The 21,570-nt window shown below is 43.8% G+C and overlaps 1 protein-coding gene across 2 annotated transcripts; it reads right to left on the reverse strand.

Annotated features, from left to right (window-relative positions):
* Window positions 1–3,961: 3,961 nt before the first annotated feature.
* On the reverse strand, window positions 3,962–20,834 carry IL7R (interleukin 7 receptor). Of its 2 annotated transcripts, none has more exons than XM_041490218.1 (8): window positions 20,729–20,834; window positions 15,831–15,969; window positions 14,432–14,586; window positions 12,743–12,897; window positions 10,849–11,026; window positions 9,939–10,029; window positions 8,027–8,102; window positions 3,962–6,684 (listed from the first exon to the last, which is right to left on the reverse strand). In XM_041490218.1, exons 1-8 carry the CDS (start codon window positions 20,817–20,819, stop codon window positions 6,280–6,282), a joined length of 1,290 nt encoding a protein of 429 aa, XP_041346152.1. In that variant the 5' UTR covers window positions 20,820–20,834; the 3' UTR covers window positions 3,962–6,279. The 2 variants fall into 2 exon arrangements, with proteins under 2 accessions (XP_041346152.1, XP_041346151.1); XM_041490217.1 differs by having other exon boundaries at window positions 3,962–6,783.
* Window positions 20,835–21,570: the final 736 nt, after the last annotated feature.

A 21,570-nucleotide genomic window follows, 5' to 3' on the forward strand; every position in this document is an offset into this window, starting at 1 on the left:
GGAGATAGATAAGTGGTGATGCTGTCCTGCCAGCCTGTGGCTTCACAGCACACACAGCAGATTTTGTGAGATAGGTGGCAATGCACACCATTGTATCTGGTGCTAGCATCAAGATGGGAGATCTTGGTTGGTGCTTCATGTTCAAAGCACTATTTCTTCATTCTGATTGTGCAACAGCTGCTGAACAGGATGGCACAAACCACAGGAACATCTGATTCTGCAGGGCAGGGGGGCAGTCCCAGAGGTGCAGGTTTTGCCTGCAGCTTGAGTTCTAGCCTGCTGCCTGGCACAGTATCTTGTCAGGAATAAGGTCTGTCCTCCTCAACAGCATGCACTGAAGTTTGCTCCAAAAATGTTGGTAGAGCCCTGCGGGAGCAAGAGAAAAGGCTCCCTATAACTCTTCCAGAACTCTGCCCCCACTTCTTCCCTCTGCATGAGCCATCAGAGCACCTTGGTGACACCACCCCACTACCCCAAAAGAGCACAAGGTACGGGAAAAAAGATGTGTGGGACAGCCTTTTCTTCTGGTGTCTTCCTTTTGGAAAGCTGGCATTTCAGCAGCTCTCTTCACCACATTTCCATTCTGGCCTCCCTGTGCTCTTTGTGGCTTCATGTTTCTGTCTGTGAGAGGAAATTTTTGGCTTGATGTGATACAGAAATGTTTTCGGTTTTATACTGTATCCTGCAGAACAAAATTCTGATTCAAGCACCTGAGTTTAATGCAAGCCCCACTATCTGCCGTATATCCTTGAAACTAGACAACAAGAGATTTTCAGTGATCTGATTCATTCTGCTGCTCTTGTGACACAAAGCTATCTTGGCAGAGGAGAGGACAGCAGAAGTCTTGCAGATGAAATCACCTGTGCACATTGCTTTATGAAAGACAACTTGCCTTTATGTCATTCCTTGCACACTGCTACCTCAAACCCCTGCAGCCATGTGGGCAGAGCACGGCTTTGCCATCACAGAGGTGTCACTGGCAGAAGGAGCAAGACCAGTGATTTTGCTGATTTTTGTCTTGCAGCTCCTATCCTCCACACTGGGAGCAGTAGCAGCAGCAGCACACTGAGGTTTCCCAGTAAAGAGGTAATGCCAAGAGCAACCTGGCACTGCCAGCAGCTGCCTACTGTCTATTGTCACTGTGATTATAGCTCACCCTGTTTCTCTAGCTTTCCTCTCTTGTAGGGCGAGCAGAAAGCAGGATTCCCAGTAGCCTGTGCTTAACAGCAGCCCTCAGGTGGCTGAAAACTGCCTCTCTGTTTGCAGCAGCCCCCTGGCTATACTGCTGTGCCTCAGCAGAGTCTGAAACCCCTGTGGTTTTAAAGCGAGCTTGGTTTTGGCTCTAGCATCTCTTCCACGCTCATGCCTGGAGGTTTGCAGCCACCCCAGGTACAGCAGCCCCACCTCCACAAAAACATGGACCCAGGCTTCGCTCCAGCTCACAGCACTGCTGCTGATCCCAACAGGTGTTGCAGCTGGAGACTGGGGACAGGATCCAGCCTTTGTTGAATATCTTGGAAAGAAAGGAAGCACAAGGTTTTGTGGAAGTTGAATCAAGTCTTGTTTTCTGTGGAAAAGCAGAGATTGTGGTAAAATGTGAGAAGTGGGGTTTTTTTCCTGAGATAAATCTGTTCCTTTTTTCATTTAAACATGGTATTTTTTCCAAAAGCTGCAGTCTTTTAATTCTTGTTGGGTTTTTTTGTTTGCTTGTTAGGTTTTTTATTTTTACTTTCAAAAGGTGGAGTGTTTTTTTTAGCTTAAGTACATTTTCCGGAAAAACAATTGTCAGACTGTGTTGGAGAAGCCCCAGCTTTGTGGCATAGATTTCTTCCTTTAGACATTTTCATCAATGCATTTCTGCTTTGTGCCTCATTTTTTCTGTTGCTTGGCAAACCTTTAGGGCTTTTTATAGTCATTCACTGATGGTCCTCATGTTGGACTAATCTTATTTTGCTGTGACATGTATGTTATGCCATCAATATTTAACAATAACTGGGAATTTTTTTTATTATTTTTTTTCTTAGCCCACAGCAGCTGCTCTGTTTCCCAATGAAAGAATCTCAAAGAATCTCAATCCATTTGCCTCAGTGTCATTCAGCTAAATTCTGTGTTGGAGCTTGCTGCAGCAAAACATGCAAAAATCAGACTTCCCTGGAAGATGCAAAAGAAGTTTTTGCAAAATATAGATCTGTTGAGTCACAATATATAGCCATCACCCTTGTAAACACTGCTTTTCTCATTCTTAGGTTATAAAAGATGAATTTCTGAGTTACTCCTATGGAGTTAGTTCTTCCGTGGACACTGATACGTACTTCATTTTAAAGATGAATAAATCCTGGAAACTCTGTCTTTTGCTTTTATTTGCCCAAACTTCTTTGGGGCCATAGACTACAAATACGTGAAATACTGCTTAGTTTGTTGTGGGCTTGATTTTTCCCCCAGGTCTCATCTGAGCAACGCTTTTGGAGCTGCACGGTGCGATGGCACCAGCGAGTGTCCAAGCGCTGGGCTCTGACACGTGGCTTGGTGTTTCAGCAGGTGGCGCTTAGAAGCCAGGGAAAAGCCATCCTGACTGAAACCTGGAGCTGCCGCGTGAGCAGGGGATGATAGAGTCGGTATAATTTAGCAATTGCATTTTCTGGCATTATCACTTGTTTTCTTGTGTGTCTGTAGATTAGATTTGTTTTGCCAATGCTCTGTGACACACAGGAGTGCTAATTTGGGTGGCTTCATGATCACAGTAATAAGGAGGTGTTTGACTCCACAATAATTCTTCACAGAGGTGGTAAGTCTTCTTTACATCACATTTTATCTGTTTTTAAATGATAGCTTCAGAAACCCCACAACCACTGAGATAACTGGCTTGATTTTAAAGTGTATTGACTAAAATCCAACTGCTTCTCCCCCCAGGCTGCAGCACTGCTGTATTCCTGTACCAATACAGGCCTTCAAATCAATAAACACTACTGCTAAGAAGCTGAGAAGGGGTTGTACTCATGCCCTGCAGAAATACCCTGCCAGCATCACCACGTCCTTTGCTGCCAGAAGAGGTGGTTTCACAGTCAGCTTCTACCTGCCAAAAATTGCCCTGGAGTCAGCCACATGTCCCTGCAGCTGTGCTTGTCAGGCCACCCTTTCAACATTTATTTTGTAGTCCAGAATTCACTGCACATCACAGGCATTTAGCCATCCCTCCACCCTGGCAGAAGCAGTCTTTCTGCCTCCCCGCACTTAGCTAGCTGGTCATCTGCTGCCCCACTGACACACAGCATTTGTGTGTGTTTTTTCAGCCTGTCTAATGAATGTGCACAAGGGGAGGATATGTGGTAAACAAACTAACGCTTTAAGCGGGGGCTGACTATTGCCTTGAGATGTAATTAGCATTTTTCAGCATCATTAGATTTAGACCATGACTCATTGTTATATTTGACAATAGTCTAAGTTTGTTTCTGTACAGCTAAGAGACGTTTGCATAGTGCAGGAGAGGAGTGCTCATAGTGCTAGGAGGTGTTCACATGGGCTGCACACTCTGTGTGCAGGGAGAAGCAAAGATGGGAGGGTGTCTGCGTGGCACCACGACTGCAGGAGAGGGGCTGGAGCCCAGTGGGCACGTAGCAGGGAGGAGCAGGCAGCTCCAGGCACTGTGTCATAAAGCAGCTACAGAGAAACCAGTGCCAGCAAGCTGGGTCTGGGTGTGCAGCTGAGTAAGAGTACTGGAGGCAGAATGGGGAGAAGGAAAGTTGTGCTGAGCAAAAGGAAGTGCATGGAGTATGTGAAAGCTGAACAAAACTCCTGGGTGATTACTGAGGCAGATGGGAATTTGTGGACAGCTCTGCATAAACTGTCATGTAGAATAAGGAGACAACTTGACAGATTGTCCGGACATAGCCATGGCTGTATCCTCAAATATGGACTATATATAACTTGGCCATAGACAGGAAATGCTTGTGGTGTTTCTGGCTTTGGTGCATATTTGGCTTTATTTTATTTTTCCTGAAACAAAGCTGAAAATTATTATATCTGCATACATCCAACAAATGTGTTACAGAACTATAGAATTACAAAAATTGAAGGAAGCATAGCACATACTGCAGAAGATTTTCCTGATGTGCTTTTGCTTCTTCCTCTATCCCCTTTTTGTTTGTCACTGTCACTGGAAGAAGGTATCATTCTAGTATAGTCTGTCTGTATCTACAGTCACACTGTGCAAGTTCTCACAGTATAAGCATTACCGGCAGCTCTGTTTGAAAGGAAATACAAGCACTATAAAGCAAATGAATGCCCAGGGCTTTGGTCTTTTTCTTCTGCATCAATTAATGCTTCATTTGGCAGTAAACAGCAATGAAAACCATTCTGTAAAATGTCACTGGAATACCTTGAGCCAAATCCAAGGCCCCTTTGCACACAGTAGCTGTTAAGCTCTCCCCACTCGAAAGTTTCCCTTGCGCTGGGTGGAGGTGGAGGAGGTGGAGTGCTGTCTTGGGAAGGCTGGTTTTGGCTTGATGTGGTCCAGAATTGCTGTTTGGTTTGTACTGTCTCCTGCAGCATTAAATTCTAATTCAAGCAACTAAGTGTAATGCAAGCCTCACTTTCTGCCATATATTCTTGAAACAAAGCCACAAGAGATTTTCAGTGATCGGACTCATCCTGCTGCTCTCCTGGCACAAAGCTGTCTTGGAAGAGGAAGATGGAAGCAGCTGAGGTTTTGCAACATCTCCGTGACCATTACGAGTCAAAACAAATGAGCATCTAATCCTCGGAGGTTAAGAGAAGACTGTTTTCATCCTTAGACTCTGGGAGTGTGACTATATCTAGGTAAAGGAGAATTTCAAAAAGCTAGAGGAACTGAGACTGCACAGTGAGGTGAACCCCAAGTCCAGAGTGCAAGAAAGCAGCTTGGATGTCCCATGGCCGCACCACTTTGCTGTCATGCAACCATGTGGCTGTAGCAGCTTTATCTCCAAGTGTGTGCTCCAAAATTTGCAGCATCCAAGGAGGACTGTGAAGTGGCTCAGCCATAATGTAAAAAAAATAATAAATGTAATACCATAAAAAAAAGTCACAATGAAAAAAAAAATTAAAACTTAAAAAAAAAAGAAAAAAAAGAAAAAAAAGAATACCCACAAACAAAAAACATCTCCTGAAAAACTTTAAGATATTTAAAAAAAACAAATTAGGTCTTGTGATCACTGGAAAGGATCCACGACATTCCATCCATCTTCCTATGTCAGATGTTGCATGAGAACATTGCCTGTCCAAATTCATAGTACTTGTGTGCAGTCACAGCCATTGGGGATGATGCTAGTAAACAAACATGGTCAGCCCAGTCTCTGGAATAGAAAGCACTTATGCTACACTAATAATTGCATAAGAGCTGCAGAAAAGGACAGCATCATGCAACCTACAGACCTAATTCAGCTTCTAAGAAGAGAAAGGACTTTGCTTCACAAAGCTGGTACATGAAATGTTGGAGATCTCAAAAGTATTAGCAGAAGTACCTGTGCATCCTGTAACTGGCTTAAGGCCAGTTCTTTGCCAATAGCAAAAAGTAGTGGCATTTAGGGTTTACTTTGTTTGAATTTGAGTCTCAAAAAAACCCCCCAAAAACAACAAACTACCAAAAAAACCATCAAAACCAAAAACAACCAAACCAAAAACTACATCCATCTCAGGAAACATCTTCCTCAGATGGGCCCAGGTAACATTTTTGCTGGGCACTCAGCTAACTCTCATTGTGGTGTTCAAGCTCCTGAATCATCAGGCATCTAATACTTGATAGCAACTCTAATTTCCTGTCTTTTTGTCTTTTTACTGTCTTTTGACTGACTGGGGGGGAGTTAGTCTTGACCCACCAGTGTTTAAAAGAGATTGGGTTCTATTTAAAAGGAATTTATTGTCATATTTCTTGCTAAGGCATTAATAAGAGCTTAACTTTGTAACCAAAAGGGTAACAAAAGAGTTCATTAATTTCTATGAGACATGCTGTGATCCTCAGCTGGGACTGCATTGTCACTGCTCTGGATTAATCAGATTTGAAGATCAGAATCAGGTTAAATTAAATTTAATTTCTGCTGCAGTGAAGACTGCTAGCAGCACACTGAATGCTGAGATAGGCTACTTCTCACTGCAGCGTAGGAGAGCCCCCTGCCCGCAGGTAGAGCATTGCACCGTGAGCAGAGGGAAGTGGGAGCTCACAGGATACAGGAAAACAAAACCAGAAAGCTTCAGTATCCTGTGTGTGTTAGAGAAAAAAATTGCATGCTGTAATTCTTGTGAGATTTACTGAATTTTGTAGAAGTTGGACATTGTGACATAGGCTTCCTCGTTGTTTGGTGATCTCATGTCACTGTTAGGCAGCATCTGGGATCCGGTGTCATTGTTTAGGGGCTCTGGATGGGGCTGGTCTGAAGGATCCAGGGGACAGGTGGAGGCCAGGTTGAAACCATAGCTGTGTAGGGGCACCCTGTTGCTGTGGCAAACCTCATACGTGCTGGAGCTGCAGCTGCCCTCGGTGGCTGCAAACTGGCTGGGGCCCAGGAGCCTGTGCAGGGCTTCAGCTGGCCAGACTCCTTCGTAAGACACCGGCAGGTTTAGGTTGTTTTTGTCTGCCATCACAGGGATCGTCTTCAGGTCTGATCCACTCCTGAATTTTTCTGGGAGGCTTGTCTCTGGAGCAGTTGATGGCTGCAGAAAATTTTCCAGTTCAGCTTTTGCCCAAAGGCCATCCACTTTATGGATATGAACATAACCAAAACTCTCTGGGTTAAAGCTTATATCAAAATTCTGTGTGGCAAAGGGAACAGCACAGTTAGTCAACAATGGGTGGTAGCTTAAGATAAAAAATACTTTGACAATTTATTTTAGAAGGGTATTTATTATTTCTTTAACTCCAGATGTAACTCTGAGCAGTCTGAACAGTAGGTTAGCACAGAATAAACCATCACATGGCTGAAAATCCCTTTCCCTTTTATCTTCCTTTATCCAGTGTCCTCCTCTGGGCAGTACACCTGGAGAGTGTTTTATGCTCTATAGAGTGTTTCAGACACTTTTGTGAGACACACATTTATTGCCTGCCTGCCATTTCACAGGAAGGAGTGTGCCCACCCAGGTGGTTTCTTTCAGTTTTGACTTCCTAATTTAGCAGCATGGGAAGTAAAAATTTGCCACCACTTCCTGAAAAACGTTAGGAATCCCTCATCTGGGAAGCACAAGGGCTGGGGGAGCTGTGTTAGGCCTCCTATGAAATTAAGAACATGCTAATAATGTACCTGGAGTGAACAGCACTAATGACTTGTCCATCTGGCTTTTAACTGGCAGAGGAGTTCATATACTGACATATGAACAATGCTGCTGACATGTCAGGGTGCATGGACACCACCAGGGATGTTTGCAAGAGGCCCCATCCAGCCCCATGATCACAGTTTTGTAGAATCACCATAGCATTTTGGTTGGAAAGGAGCTGTGGAGTCCAACTTTCTGCCAGAAGCAGGACCTGGATTAGGCTATTCAGAGCCCTATCAAGCCAAGCCTTAAACATATTCCCAAAGGGGAACCTGCCCAACCTTATATTTGGGCAGGCTACACAGTGTTTAATTCTCTTCACAAGGAAGATTCTTTCCTTGTATCTGTGTTTCCTGTCTCCACACAGCCCTGTAGTGAGAGCATCTTTCCCATCCCTCTACATATATCTTACGTATTGGAAGGTTGTAAAGAGTATTCCCCACCCCAAGCTTCCTTTTCTTCTATGAAGAAACTCAATTCCTTCAGCCTTTCTTCATATATCAACTTCCCAAGACCTCTGTAGACACTTTGCACAAGTCAAACCTCAGGCACTAGGTCTATTCTGTGTTATTTCCATACCCTTGGCTGACATCTGCATGAGCAAATGTGGGCTCTCTTCAGTGAAATGTAGAAGTAATTTCTGAAAGATGTCCTAGCTCATGCAGCAAATGCACATGCTGTCTCACATGTTAGTTTTGTCCCCAAGAGTCTATACTCAGGTGGAAAGAACAGTGGAAGAACATACGTTTTTTGGCTTCTTGCATAGTTGCTCCAGCGTTTTTTTATGGTCAGGAAGGTTTGGCCATACAGCAGGCTTGATCCTGAAACAGCAACAGTCGACAAAAAGCAGCATAAGGGGGATATGGTGAGGTATCAGAGGTTCATATTGCATCATTTGTACTAGCTCTCACAAAGCCTTAGGGCTGGCTGGCATTATCCAGAATAAAGACAGAGAAGCCTCAGAATAAATCAGACAAGAGAAGAGGAATTGTAAAGATCACCAAAAAGGCATTGTTCTTTGGAGTGCACAAATTGTCAGTTAAAAGAAAACACTTCACTAAGTACTGGAAATGCAACAAATTATGCTGGCAAAGAGTCTGTTGCTTGTTTTCATCTAGTTGTGTGAACAGGGCTCTCTGTGGTGAAACTATTTTCTCTAAGGGCAAGAAGATGCTGTGGTTAAAGTGGAAATTTGCTGATATTTGCTTCTGTATGTTCAATTAATTCAAAGAATGGCATATTGTCCCATTCCTTGGCCCACAATTTGAGCTTCAGACATCTGTCCATAGCCTTGTTCCACAGGTCTCATTTTCACTGCCTTGATCATAAAAGTTTTCATGTTGTGCTGCTTGATACTGTCAGCTATGATGCGTCTAGAGAATGTTGTCCAACTGATATTCAATAATTGCAATGTTATAATTATACATGTATATGAATATATTTTTAATTTTATTTATGTGTCTGTGTGGCTGTATATATGCACATGTATAAAACCCTCTTCTTTCTAAAATGGAAATCAAAAAGTCAAAAAGTCTCACCTGTTTTTGCTGCAGTTTTATATAAGCAAGACTTGTAGCAAAGTTAGATAACTGCCAGTTCCCAGCAACAGTAAAATGCAAGAACAAGAAATCTCAAGCTCCCTCTATACTTGTGAATAAAGTAGCACTAGGGCAGATAACTCCAGTGTCTAAAATGTTAAGTATAAAAATTATTTGTGGCATGGTATGGCTGAGACCGGCTAGCATTGTGCAGGTAATCCCCATGTATTACTCTGGAGACAGCACAGCCCAAGCATTGTCCCAAGAAGCAGCTCACACAGAGTTACCTCTCTTGAGGTGGGTGTCATGGACAGACTGCTCTGAATGTTGTTGAAGAGTCCTGGGCTTTCTGTCTTGCCAGGAGTTCATCTTCTACAGATAAACTTGGATTTTATCCCTCCAGATTCCAGTTTCATAACATTATCTACATATCTGTTCATTTTCTTAAGCTTGTCAGCTCTAGTGAGCCATGTCATTAAAAACATATCTACAGTCATCCATCTACTGCTATGTAGCAGATATATGAAAAGCCCTGCTGCAGACCAAGGATTGCTTGGGTTATTAATGTATCCTTAGTCCCAGTTTGGGCTGATCTTGCTTCATGGCTGGCTGGAAGAGGATTTGGCCAGGCTGGTGTCTGATACCATCAAGTCCCTATTGCAGAGGGCTCTGCCCTGCTGCTTCTGAAAGCCCTGCAGAGCAAACACCCTGCTGACTCAGCCTGTGAAAGGGAAAGAGTTCATCAGTCTGGCATGCTGTTTCCACACTTCTTAGGAGTTTTACTAAAACCCACAGGTTCCTTTCTTTTCTGGATTTTGCTTGAAGTTTGTGAGTCAAATTTGGCTCCAGTGGGACACTAGGTCTGTAAGTGTTTTGTGGTGACTTTGGCTCACCAAAGATCCCAGTGTTTTGAGCTCAGGACTGAAATCTGGTCCAAGTGGCAGGTCATCTTCTGCCTGCCAACACTGTCTCTTGTATTGCTCATTTCTACTCTTTGCTTGCTATCAGCTTGATACAGAGTTCCAGAGATGGAGAGAATAGTTCACAAGTATAACAGGGAAAATAAGACTGTCAGAAAAGGACTGGGTTCCAAAACCTTTTCTGATACAAAGAGATTACCTGTTTTCCCAAAAAGCTACGATCAGTGCAATCATAACAACGGACAGCATGAATCCCAGGATGGAGAATATAACCATGACCACACTGCTATCTAAAGGAAAACAAAGAACATCAGCCAATGCATGTAAATGTCTCACTGTTAAGCCACCATAGCAGTGATGTCTTTTCAGATGATAAATTAGGAATTAACACCAAGCATTGCACTTGCCTATCACTGGGCTCATTTCTCCTGCCTCCATGAAGGAGGTGAATGATAGGCTGCCACAGCATCAGCACTTGGCTGAGCTGGGTTCACAGACTGGATTAAAGGAGCTTGAAGTGTGCTGTCCCCTCCTGTGCATTGAAATCAGCATCCACTGTGTCTTCACAGCAGCACAGAGGTGACTTCTAACACCTGTAATGCCGAGGTGCCCCTGGGGACTGAAGGGACCCAAGGACCACAAAGATTATTCATGTGCAGTGAGGAGATTTTATCCTGTGTTGCATTTATGATTCAAGTCCCATGTTCACACCCAAGCCCAGGGTTCTGAAATGGGTCATGTTTCACAGCTCTTTGTGCCTTACCCAAAATGCCTGGTGCAAGTTCTTCCTTCCCCTGGCAAGCCAGCCAGCAGCAAGCAGTGTGTCAGCCTTCATCTCCCTCTGCAACCACACCCTCATGCTGTCATGGCAGCACTTCCTCTGACCTTATTGCCCTTGAATGACATTTAAATCTTCATGGAGAGCCAGCCCCAGACCAGAGTGATCCAGCTGCTTTTGGGGTGCCTGTGTCTGTGAGGGCTGACCCTGCTGTGGCTGTGGGCTCCTCTCTCCCCATTCTCTCATCCCTGCTGCTGCTGAGGCTGGCCAGGGAGCCCAGACCCCCACCTCTGCTTTCCTCCAGGAGGACCAAAGTGTTTTCAGCCCTTACAGCTTTCTGTGGAGTGCTGCTCTCTTGCTGTCCTGAAGCTCTGGGACGTGCTCCATTCACTCCATGTGCCCTTAAAATAATCTCCATTGGGCTGAGAACGTACTTTCACCTCATACGATGCTTCATTTTCAAGGTTTTTCCCCAGCAATTTTATCTGAAGGTATGGTGACTCTATTGTCTAAACACACACACACACAAAATACAATTATTTTTCCAGCAGACAGTGGAGAATTATCCTCGAGTTCAGCAAAATATGTGAGATCAGGTGCATCCCTGAAATACTGTGCTGTTTACTCCATCTGCCCTAGCTATTACACAGGTGCTTATCAGGGCATCAGCCTAGTTAAACAGGAGCGTAGTCCAGATAGTATTGAGAAGAGAGACAAATGCTGGGTAAAAGCTTTTTAGGAAAACAGCTGCGAGTATTAACTGTGCTGTACAGCAGCTGACACTGCTGTAGGAAATATATGCTTCCACGAAAAGGCTCAGAGGAGAGATGGGGAAAAATACATTTTTACAGCATAAAATGGCAATGTCTGAGAGGACAGTTAGAGGGAAGAAGCTGAAATTCTGCAGTGCAGCTCTGGTGCTCTCCATTTCAATGTATTTTGCTGCCTGAATCCATTTTCTTTTTCGTTTAAGTTCTTTGATGTTTGATCTTTATATATTTTCAAGCCTAATCAACAAGGAGGGAGATTTAATCTGTGACACAGAGAACAGTTAATAAGCAAGCTCTAAATGATGTCCAGATGTTAGAAAAACAAATTACTAGTGGGTAGAATTTCCTTGTTAAGATTTGGGTCTTGATGTGCTTCGATGGTGTGAGACCTGGGAGGAGGTTAAAAAAGCTTGGGAAGAAGGAGGTAGTGATGGTAATGGACACAAAGAGTGCAGAATTTTTGGGCCATAATGGAGGACATTTGGCAGAATCCCCAAGATAACAAAGAAACTAATAAAGACAACTCAGTGGCTGTGCTGAATCAGCTCTAAACTGGCTAGAAGGTAATACTGGCAGGAGCAGATCACGACTGCTGACTCATGGCCCACCTAGACAAGAGAGCCACCAACTCAACAGAAGACAAAGACTGAGCCCGCGAGCTAATTAGCATGAGATGGGAGAGAGTCATTAACCAACAGAAGATGGACCACTAATTAATAAGAGACCTGTGTCACTTTTGGCCAAGGAACACTAATTAGTTTGTTTGCTAAAATGTATAAATAGTAAAACGTTTTGGTAGTTGGTGTGCTTGATTTGTGGAATACCACTGGGCACCCAGGCTTGTGCCACTGGAGCAGTCAATGTCTCTCTCCACTGTGTAATTACTGCCTTGTTGCACTCCAGGTAACAAATCTGATTTTGGCGGACAGCACTGTGTTCCCTCTGTAAAACCCAGGTGTAGTCCATGCTCTCAAACATTGTGAGTAGCTTTTGCATGGCTGCCCTGGTGACAGGGAACACAGAGATCCCTGCAGCTGGGTAGCCCCAGTCACACCTAGTTCACAGGAAGCTGCAGCCTCAGACAGCCTGAGAGTGGGAGAGCTGCAGGGCTGCCTTGGAAGCCTGGAAGGATTCAATGGAAAAGGAGACATGAAGAAACTTGCAAAATAAGTAAAGAGGTCACAAGTTTTACTGACTTACTGATGAGCACAGAAAATACAGCAAAACCACCACAGCAAAGAGCAAACTTAGAATGGTTCAACACATTGCAAAACCCAAAGGAATGAAACCTCTTTTGACTGATGACATTTCCAAATGCCAAATATTGCACCTTTCCAAATTTTCAGGTGGAGATCTGCAGAAATGAAGATTTGATCATTTTGACATGGTACAGGTAGTTTTGATAATGCTTAATTTTGGAGATTAGTGTAAGCACACCAATACATCACCACTTACCTTCCAAGTACCTTCTTTCAGCCGATAGGCTACTTGGTGCACTAATTTGTCCTTTAAGTATTTCTTCCTTGAGTGGGGTGTACAGTAACGAATAAGATATTCATTTGCCTCCCTTTCATATGTGATATTTATAGCGAATGGTACTTCAGGCTTAACTGCAAATGACAACAAACCAGGATAACACAGAAGCAGAACAAATAAACAGGATTAGAAATGTAAAAACAAGTCCACTTCAGGTTACAGCCCTGCAGGGTAACCTATCTTGAGGAAGAGCTGTCCTAAGTTAGGCCATCCTCATGTTGAGCCCCAGCCCATCCTTATGCCCTAATCCTGAGAGGGGCTTGGTTTTGACCTGCTAGAGAAGTAGACTGACCAGTAGGGGAGCAGCTTGTGAGGGATATGACCTTTAGTCTTGGGAAGCAATTCCTGAGCATGCCCACCCTGTGGCAGCTCGAAGGCCTGAAATTCAGTCCCTCTAGCCTGTGCTCTGAGATGGAGGCCCCCTGGCAAAACCCAGCTGTGAGAAGGTGCTGGGAACAACCTGTGCTCAGGTACCACTGTGGTTGTCTGTCAGGACAGTGGGCAGAGGGAGCTACAAAGTCTGACGGTGTTAGGCAGACCAGAGGGGGCTGCGGCTCCAGACCCTTGCTGTGAACCCACATCTGACCTGGTCTGCAGGAGACTGTGACAAAGACCACCCATGCAAGTACATCAAGTTGGAAATGTGGCTCTCAGGGCTCTCTCCAAGCAGAGCCTAAGCTGGGTGGGCTTGAGACCTGCAGGGACTTGTGGCTGTGTCACTGAGGCTTCCTTAATTCACCTTGAAAAGTACGTCAGCTCTCACAGCAGCACAGAGCCCACACCTCTCTCCTCTCAGGAAAACACATATAGCCATAAATTGTTCTCACTCCTTCTACAACTTCCAGATACTTAGATCTTCCACAGTTTTTAGAGTAGGGACTGCCAGAGATAGTCCAGGCTAGCCCATAAACTAAGAGGTAATGTAAGATTGTTACAAAACTACTGGACTGTGGCAGAAACATTTCACAAGAGAGAGATGTTGCAGTGCCTACTACCTACCAAAGACAAAGCACCAGAGAAGAACGGAGAACAGAGAAGAATCTGTCCTACACAGGCCTCTCTGCCACCCTTGAATGACACGAACAGTAAATTCTGCATATCCCCTCCTCCTATTTCAGGCAGGTCCCTGGTGTGTCTTAGCCCATCCACAGTTACCAGTGCAGGATGCAGCTTGTACAGGCTACAGGATATGCCACGATGTGAAGTGAGATCTTGCAACCTTGTCTTCCCTGTGCTACTGGGCTCATGCTATCCATGGGGTGGCCAGTCCCTGAACTGCACAATCCCTAGTCAGAGATGAGCAAAATGTCCCTGCTTGGCCGTTCACCCACACTCAGGAACAGCTGCTTCAGCCCTGGATTAGGATTCGGTCTATGTTCAGGTCTGAGCAGTGTCACAATCAGCCTGAATTCAGCTACACATTTTGAATGGAGGTTAATAATGTCTGGTTTGAAGCAGGGGAAACACCACACTGATAACACCCCAATCCAGGCTACATCTTCTGCTGCCTTTATGTCATCCAGATTGACCCTTAGGTTTTGTGCTGGGTTGTTTTTTCCCCAGTAACCCCTATAATTGTAAAAATGTCCAAAATGTTAAGTGTCTCACCAATGTGAGTTACAACCAGACTCCTGCAGACCCTTCTCTTCGTCTCAGAGTACATGCAAACATCTCTGTTCGAGAGTATATCAATGAACTGTAAGAAGAATACATCATCCTGTTTCTTCATGTTGGAGCAGGCATAATTGTTGTCTTCCTTGGTACTGTTGGCCAAAGTGACACGACAATAATTTCTTCTCAGTGTTAATATGACTTAACTACTTACTGTAAGGGATGAATCCTGCTTGCTCCTTTCACTTATCTCACTGAAGTGAGACTCCATATGAAATAAGAATAATGCAATGCAAATAAGGAGTTTGAAAGATTGGTAATGTTTTTCCTTGTGGTCCTTGACACAACAGTAAAATGATGTGAATCACAACGAGCGTCATGGAGCTCTTGAGAAAAAAAGTGCAATTATTTAATTGGAGGTGCATGTGTTAAAACTTTTGCATCTTCAAAAATTACCTTACCACTGCTATTTTTAAATATAGGGCAATGTGTTTTGATGCTCTCTGAAGATATGGAGAAATTTCTTTTTGACTTAGGTGGTAGCAAGTAGAGGGTCAACAGTCAGCCTGTCCTTGAGGGAATCACGTGGCAGTTTTAGAACTTTTTTCCATTTCTGTGGCTCCCATGTTTGAGAACTGCCATAAAACTTCAATCAAAACCCATAGTTCCATGAAAATAGAAACTTTCTAATAAACTATGAGCAAAAAAAGGGAAATAATTAATGACTAGTATATAAAGATTTACAAAAAGTATCCACTTCTTTTTTGGCTGCCACACAACTTTCAGTTTCAGGAAAAACAGAAAATGGGAAAAGGATCTGTATGCCCAAGAAACAAAATATGATCTTCAGCTTGGCACAACAGTGAAGAAAGGGTGGAAAGAGTTTCAAGGCCTCGATAGGAAGTGGAGATGTCTGATGTGTTTGATAACTGTTGGAGGTTTGTGTGCTTGTTCTAGCGTGTTTCTTGTATGTCTGTGTGTGCAAAGACAATAGCTGAGTTTTTGTCTTAAGCTAGATGAAGGCATTTTCTCAGATGTGAAAAATTAACCTTCTGCTGAAGAATTTTCTGTGGAAAGTATTTGTGTCTTCAAAAACATTTTTTAAAATACCATATAAATTAGAGTAAAAAACTCTCAGTTCATGCTGCGCTACATCCATATTACAGGCATTTCAGAGCAACAAAGGCAAGATCAGAACTATTGGAGACACTATAATCCCCTTTAGAGATGCTTCCAGCTCTTTCTTTTTCTCATTAGGGAGTTATGTTCTGCTTCAGTAAACTCCTCTTCTTTGCTGAATACAGCACTCAAACTTGGCAAAACAGGATTTTGTCTAGTTTTGCTGCCCCTGTTTCTCTGGATGTTGTTTACCAAGGGACAGACTGACAGCACTTACCACAGAGACAGGGTGTAGTTAGTGTTGTAAGGGGACAGCTCGGTGAAATTGCAGGTCAGGCTGCTAAAGGAGTCCTTAATTTCCAGCTGGCTGAAGCAATCAATGTCAAAATTGTCTGGTTCATCATCCCCAAGAGTACCTAAGGAGATATTCACAAGATGTTACTGAAGTAAACCCGTGAGTGTATTTGATTTGCAGCTCCATTGTATAGGAGGTTGTTTCTTCATGTGGTTGCCTGAAAGAAAGAGACTCAACCCACCTGTTTTGTAAGAAGCAGAGAAACCTTGTCCAAAACGAAGTTAAAAGCCATTTGCACCTCTCAAGGTTGCCGTCCCTTCATACCAGCAAGTCCACCCACATGCTAGAATATTTTGGTGCCATGAAGCAGCTAAGCCACATTTTGATCGTACTGGAAAGCTTTCTGAAATGTCATGAATTTGGGCTCAGGAGGGAAATCTTAGACTTTCTGCCAGAAGGCATGGCTTCCTGCAAATTTGCTTCAATGACTAATAACACAATCATGATTTGAGTAAAAGCATAATTCTAAAATCCTACACTTGGCATGTATGAGGCCAGTGATGCAAAAAATGACGCTTCTGAGAGAAGTTCTCTCTGGCAGAAAATGCCAGTTTAGCCTCATTTTATAAAATCTCACCCCCTATAGCCAAGTGGATAGGGAAAGGGTTATATATGACCCTTTGAATGGATCCTAGGGGCAGGAATGCCTCTGACTCCTTTTACCAGTGGTTAAGGGTAGCTGTTACAATACATAAACCTCTTTCCTGAGTCAAGGGATTATGCTCCATCCTCTGCTGCTCAGACAGGTCCTTGCCATGTGGGGCATCTGATACAGTGAGAAAAAGAATCACAGAATCAAAGAAATGTATGGGTTGGGAGGGATCTTAAAGATCATTTGGTTTCATCCACCATGCGCAGGAATGACACCCATTAGATGAGTTTGCTCAGGAGCCCATCCAAACTGGCTTTGAACCCTTCCAGGTACGGGGCATCCAAAATTTTTTGGGGCAGCTTGTTCCAGGGCTTTGCTGACCTCTATGTATAGAGTTTCTTCCTATCATCTAATCTAAATCTCTCTTCTGACAGTTTAAAACTGTTCCTCCTTGTCCTATTGCTATCTGCTGTGGGGTGTCAGTGACTCAGACTCACAAACAGAGTGGGGAAATGCCTGTTGAAAAATTTTCAATAGAAAATCCCTCCCGGAGAAAATTATGGTCAACTCTTGCATCTGCAGTCTGACTTTGAGTAAGATAAGTTCAGAAGTCAGTCAGAAATGCAAAGAAACATACGAAAGCAGTGCAGGCAGAGGCTAGGAAGGAGACTGCTGCCACCAGCATCTGTGATGGGATGGGAGCATCTGACGCTGCACTAATCCAGAACCCACAGGGAGATCTCTCCCGCATGAGCTAATATTTAGTGGCCATTTGTCACCATGAGCAACTGTGCTAAGACATTATTACTGGTCTTCTCAGTACAGCTCAGGGAGCCCAGATCTCCCTGAAGGACAGCAAATGCAGTGTCCTCTAGCAGTGTTGCTGCTTTGAGGGGAGAACCTGTGCAGCACAAAGACAGAGACAGAGACAAAAACGCAGGCACAGACAGACACAGACACAGAGAGATGCAGAAATACAGCTGCTATATTTAACAATCACTTTCAAGACAGAGACACAGAGATCAGCTCAACTCTGGAACAAGCTCTGCAGCAGTTTCACAGAGGTGATTCCTGTCCAATGCAGCCCTGTGCCGTAAGGGCAGACATACTTGTGCAGGAATATGTACTACATACAGCTGCATATTTGTGGGTAAAATTGTGTACATAAAAATATGTATATTCAAAGTCTGGGGGATACCAAGTAAGCTGAAATGAATCTGTTTAAAATGGAAAACAACGCACCATATTTTATGCAGATATATACACCCAAAGCTGACATGCACAGATATGTCACATTCTAAGCCTCTCTTAAGATTTTACTTGCAACTGCCAGGAGACTTGCTTTATACTCAAGGCAATATTAAAACTTAAAGGTTAGGATGACTAATCTGCCTTTCTATATGACTGCTTGGTGATCTCTGTATATGCAAATTATATACACCAGATTTTGCATCAACCTAAAAACCTGTTAATCATCCTATAAATAAATTATTTATTAAAAAAAATTCAACAATTCACTACTGATTTGCTGAAAAGTTACAGAAATTTGAATTAATTCTCTATCAGCTGGGTTGCAAAATGAAAAGAAGAAAAAGTTTAGTCTTGCAGTTCAAACAGGCATTCAAGGTTTAACCAATGCAGTGAAGCTTTGGTGCCACACTGGAAGGAAAGCTGACTTTACCACTTAGACACTGAACATTCACATTGTGATTATACAGTTCCTTATTCAGGGAAATAACATAATAACCATAAAATATATGATAATTAAACCTCAGGAACAGTGTTAAGTAAGCAACTTGAAATGCTATTTCTGCTATGGTTTTTCCACGGGCTGACTAATTTTTTTGTCTGACATAAGTATGCACATAGTTCTCAGCCTCACTTCTGCCCTAAACCTCAGAACAACCACGCGCAAATGTGTTTGTTACGTGAATGGTTTTGGTGAGTCTGACATGACTCATACTGCTAAGGACTCTTCACTGAATTAAAAATTTACAAGACTGTTGTAATGTTTGCCTTGAGAAGTGCATACCAGGCAGAGCCATGAACCTGGCTCTGCTGAAATCAAGGCAGGGCTTGGGAATGAGTGATTCTAAACTGGGATAAAAACTGCTCTCACAGCTACAGTCATGGCAGGTCAGTCCTTCACAGAAATGGTTCTCTCTTGGGTTTGGACAGCACCCAGCAGGATGGTCCAAACCACAACAGGAACTTCAGGAGCCTTTAGGAAGTGAAGGGTGTTAGCAGAGGCTAAGGACATGCTTCATCTTCATGCTCTAGATGCTGCCAGGACTGACAGCAACGTGTGACACCAGGGGCACAGCTAAGCACTGGCTGTCTCCATGGACAGAGCAATGTGAGACCTCTAGCACTGATGTGATTCAGGCAGAACCTGTTTTACAACAATTACAACCATTTAGATGGGTTGGACAAACCCTAAAAGTGTGGGTAGGAGGACCACTGAGGGTGCCCTGCCCGTGAGCCTCCTGTGTCACCTGCACCCTCCCTGCCTGCCCCACCTTAACTCTGCCTGTAGCTCCCTGAGGCTTTTTGGGGATCTCCACCTCTTCTTCCAGGCTGTAGGACAGCAGCTGGGAGGCAGTCTGATGCTCAGAAGAGAGGAGGAGATGGAGGCAAGTGCTGCAGTTAGCTCTCCCCTCCTTTGCCCATAGGAGTGCCAATAAGGACAACTTCATGCCTAAGTTGGCTACTGGCACTTTGTAAGGAGGCAGGGCAAGTCAGAGAGGCAAAGAGTGAAAGTCAAATATCCGTCATGGGTGATTTTACCTGGGATTACCTAGTTTGTTGGCCAAACACAGGAGATTCATAAAGAAGTCATAAAAGCTGCTAATTGCTCAGTGTGGATATTCTGAATCTGTCTTCAAGTATAAGGAAATAATTATTTACTCATGTTAGTGTCAAAACAAGCAAAGGTCTGATCATATCTGATTTTGGGAAGCCCTGAAGATTTCAGTGAAACCAACAATAAATCTCTAGCATTGAACATTCATCACCATAGCTGCTTTCCAAAGCTGGCTGTAAACAGCTGCCAGTTACACGAATAAATGGCAAATAAAAACCCCAGGGTGGTTAGATGCAGTTCTGAGCCAGTCCCTTTTTTCTTTTAATGAAAAAACTTATCATGCATGTCCTGTCTATGCACATGCATATGTATGTACAACTGCCCGGATACATGTATTAAAATACATAATGCCCAGGGAAAAATGAGATTCTCTAACTAAGAGATAGCATAAAAACACAACCATTCTCCTCCTAAAAACTGAAAACTCTTCTGTTCCCAACCAATGGAGCTCCAACCTGCCAATAGCTGCGTGATATCCCATGTCCTTCAAGCATAGTGCACAAACTCTTGTCATTACTGTTTGTTTAGTATCAGACAGATAAGAGTTTAGCAGATCTGGACTGAATCTCTAAATAAAATTTTTCATCTCCCTGTTGAAAAAACAAATAACAGCCTGAAACAGTGGTTTTATTTCTGCTTATTTTTTTATATTCTGCTTATTTATGTTTTTCATCTTCATGCTACTAAATAATTTTCAATTCCCTAAATGATGTCATAAATAAGGCTGCAATAAGGCTGAATTTAAAGTGTTGGTAATTTATAATTATTTGCTGAGTAGGGCATGAATGCTGTTAGTGATGTGCTGTGAGAACGCCCTGGCTGAGTTGCTGCATCAGCCATGCTACAAGACTGGGACTACATCCCAGATACAGCTGATGAAACTGCTTAAAGAAAATATAAAAGTTTGTCTTTTGAAGTGGAACAACTTGGGCCAAGTTTGAGTTACATCAAAACATTTTATTTGGAGGAGACTGGCAAGAGCAAAAGAAGCCAGAACCTCAGCCCTCTCTAATAGCAGCTCAAGAGTGAGCATGGGCTGCAGAAGGGTGAAGTTATCCCTGTTCCCAGGCTTAAGTGCCCACCCGAGCACCAGCTACAACAAGGATTAACAGGTCTGGCACTGAATGCCCTGTGCATACGGTTATGGCCCCCCCTTATTTCATGTGGATTTGAATGTAATAAGGACAGCAGATTTGGGGATTAAATTAAATAGGTATCCCCCAGCTCCCCCTCAGGCACTGTCACTAAAGAGAGATTGGAAGTTAAAACACGAATGTATTTAATCACACAGCTGCGTTCTGGATCTCTTAACTGAGGTTTTTCAAGATCGTACGTGAGTGGAAAGATGAAGATGAAATGACTCACCATCACCGTCTGCTGAGGTGCAGCCACTTTCCCCAAAAGTGGTGTGAAGGAACATGGCGAAAATGCTCAGCACGGTGGTGGGCTGTGCCATCCTGAGCAGGCTGCATGTGTGCAGTGGGTGTGGGTGTGTGTGCAGGCCCCGCGCCGCTCCTTTATAGCGGCCCCGGCCCCGCGGCCTGCCCGCGCACCGCGCCAGGGGAAACGTAAACATGCCTACGCACAGCCAGGCTGGTGGCAGCGGGCAGGAAGCCAGAGTAAAGATAACTGCTGAGCTTTTGCTGTGAAGCAGCTTCCCGCTTCTGGATCAGGCCTGCCAGCTCTTTTGGGCAAACCTGGTAGCCCAGTGGGAAAGGGAGCACAGAGAGTGATCCTGACCTGGCTGGTGGGACTTGTGCTGCTGGCTTCCCTGACAGCATGGTTTAGTACTGGCATCCACTTTGCTCCCAAGAGAGGTGCATAGGTCCAAGGGAGAAAAATCTTCCAGATATGAAACATTAGGTGTGATTGCTTTTGTTTATTTTTTAATTACCAGGGCCAAAACCAGCACTGCCAGCAGGTGATTCTTTACTCTGTGAGACCCCACCTGGAGCACTCCATTCAGCCCCAAAATAAGAAGGACACAGACATGCTGAATCAAGGCCAGAGGAAGACAGCAAGATGAGCAGAGGGCTGGAATGCACCTGCTGCATAGACAGGCTGAGAGAGCTGGGGCTGTTTATCCCACAGGAGAGAAGGCTCTGGAAGATTTTATCACGGCTTTTCAGTATCTAAAGAATGCTTTTAAGAAAGATGGGGAGAAATCATTTACCAAGGCCTTTAGTGAGACAACAAGGAGAAATGTT

The sequence above is a fragment of the Pyrgilauda ruficollis genome, unplaced genomic scaffold (genome assembly GCF_017590135.1).
Source record: "Pyrgilauda ruficollis isolate IOZ18807 unplaced genomic scaffold, ASM1759013v1 scaffold120, whole genome shotgun sequence".
Classification (NCBI taxonomy): domain Eukaryota; kingdom Metazoa; phylum Chordata; class Aves; order Passeriformes; family Passeridae; genus Pyrgilauda; species Pyrgilauda ruficollis.

Excerpts from the sequence above, each read along its gene's own strand:
- IL7R (XM_041490217.1), bottom strand. The coding sequence starts at position 20,819 with ATGGCACAGCCCACCACCGTGCTGAGCATTTTCGCCATGTTCCTTCAC. Across the intron at positions 15,970-20,728 it reads CACCTCAGCAGACGGTGATG|GTACTCTTGGGGATGATGAA; the intron begins GTGAGTCATTTC and ends ATATCTCCTTAG. Across the intron at positions 11,027-12,742 it reads TGAAAGAAGGTACTTGGAAG|ACAATAGAGTCACCATACCT; the intron begins GTAAGTGGTGAT and ends GTGTGTGTTTAG.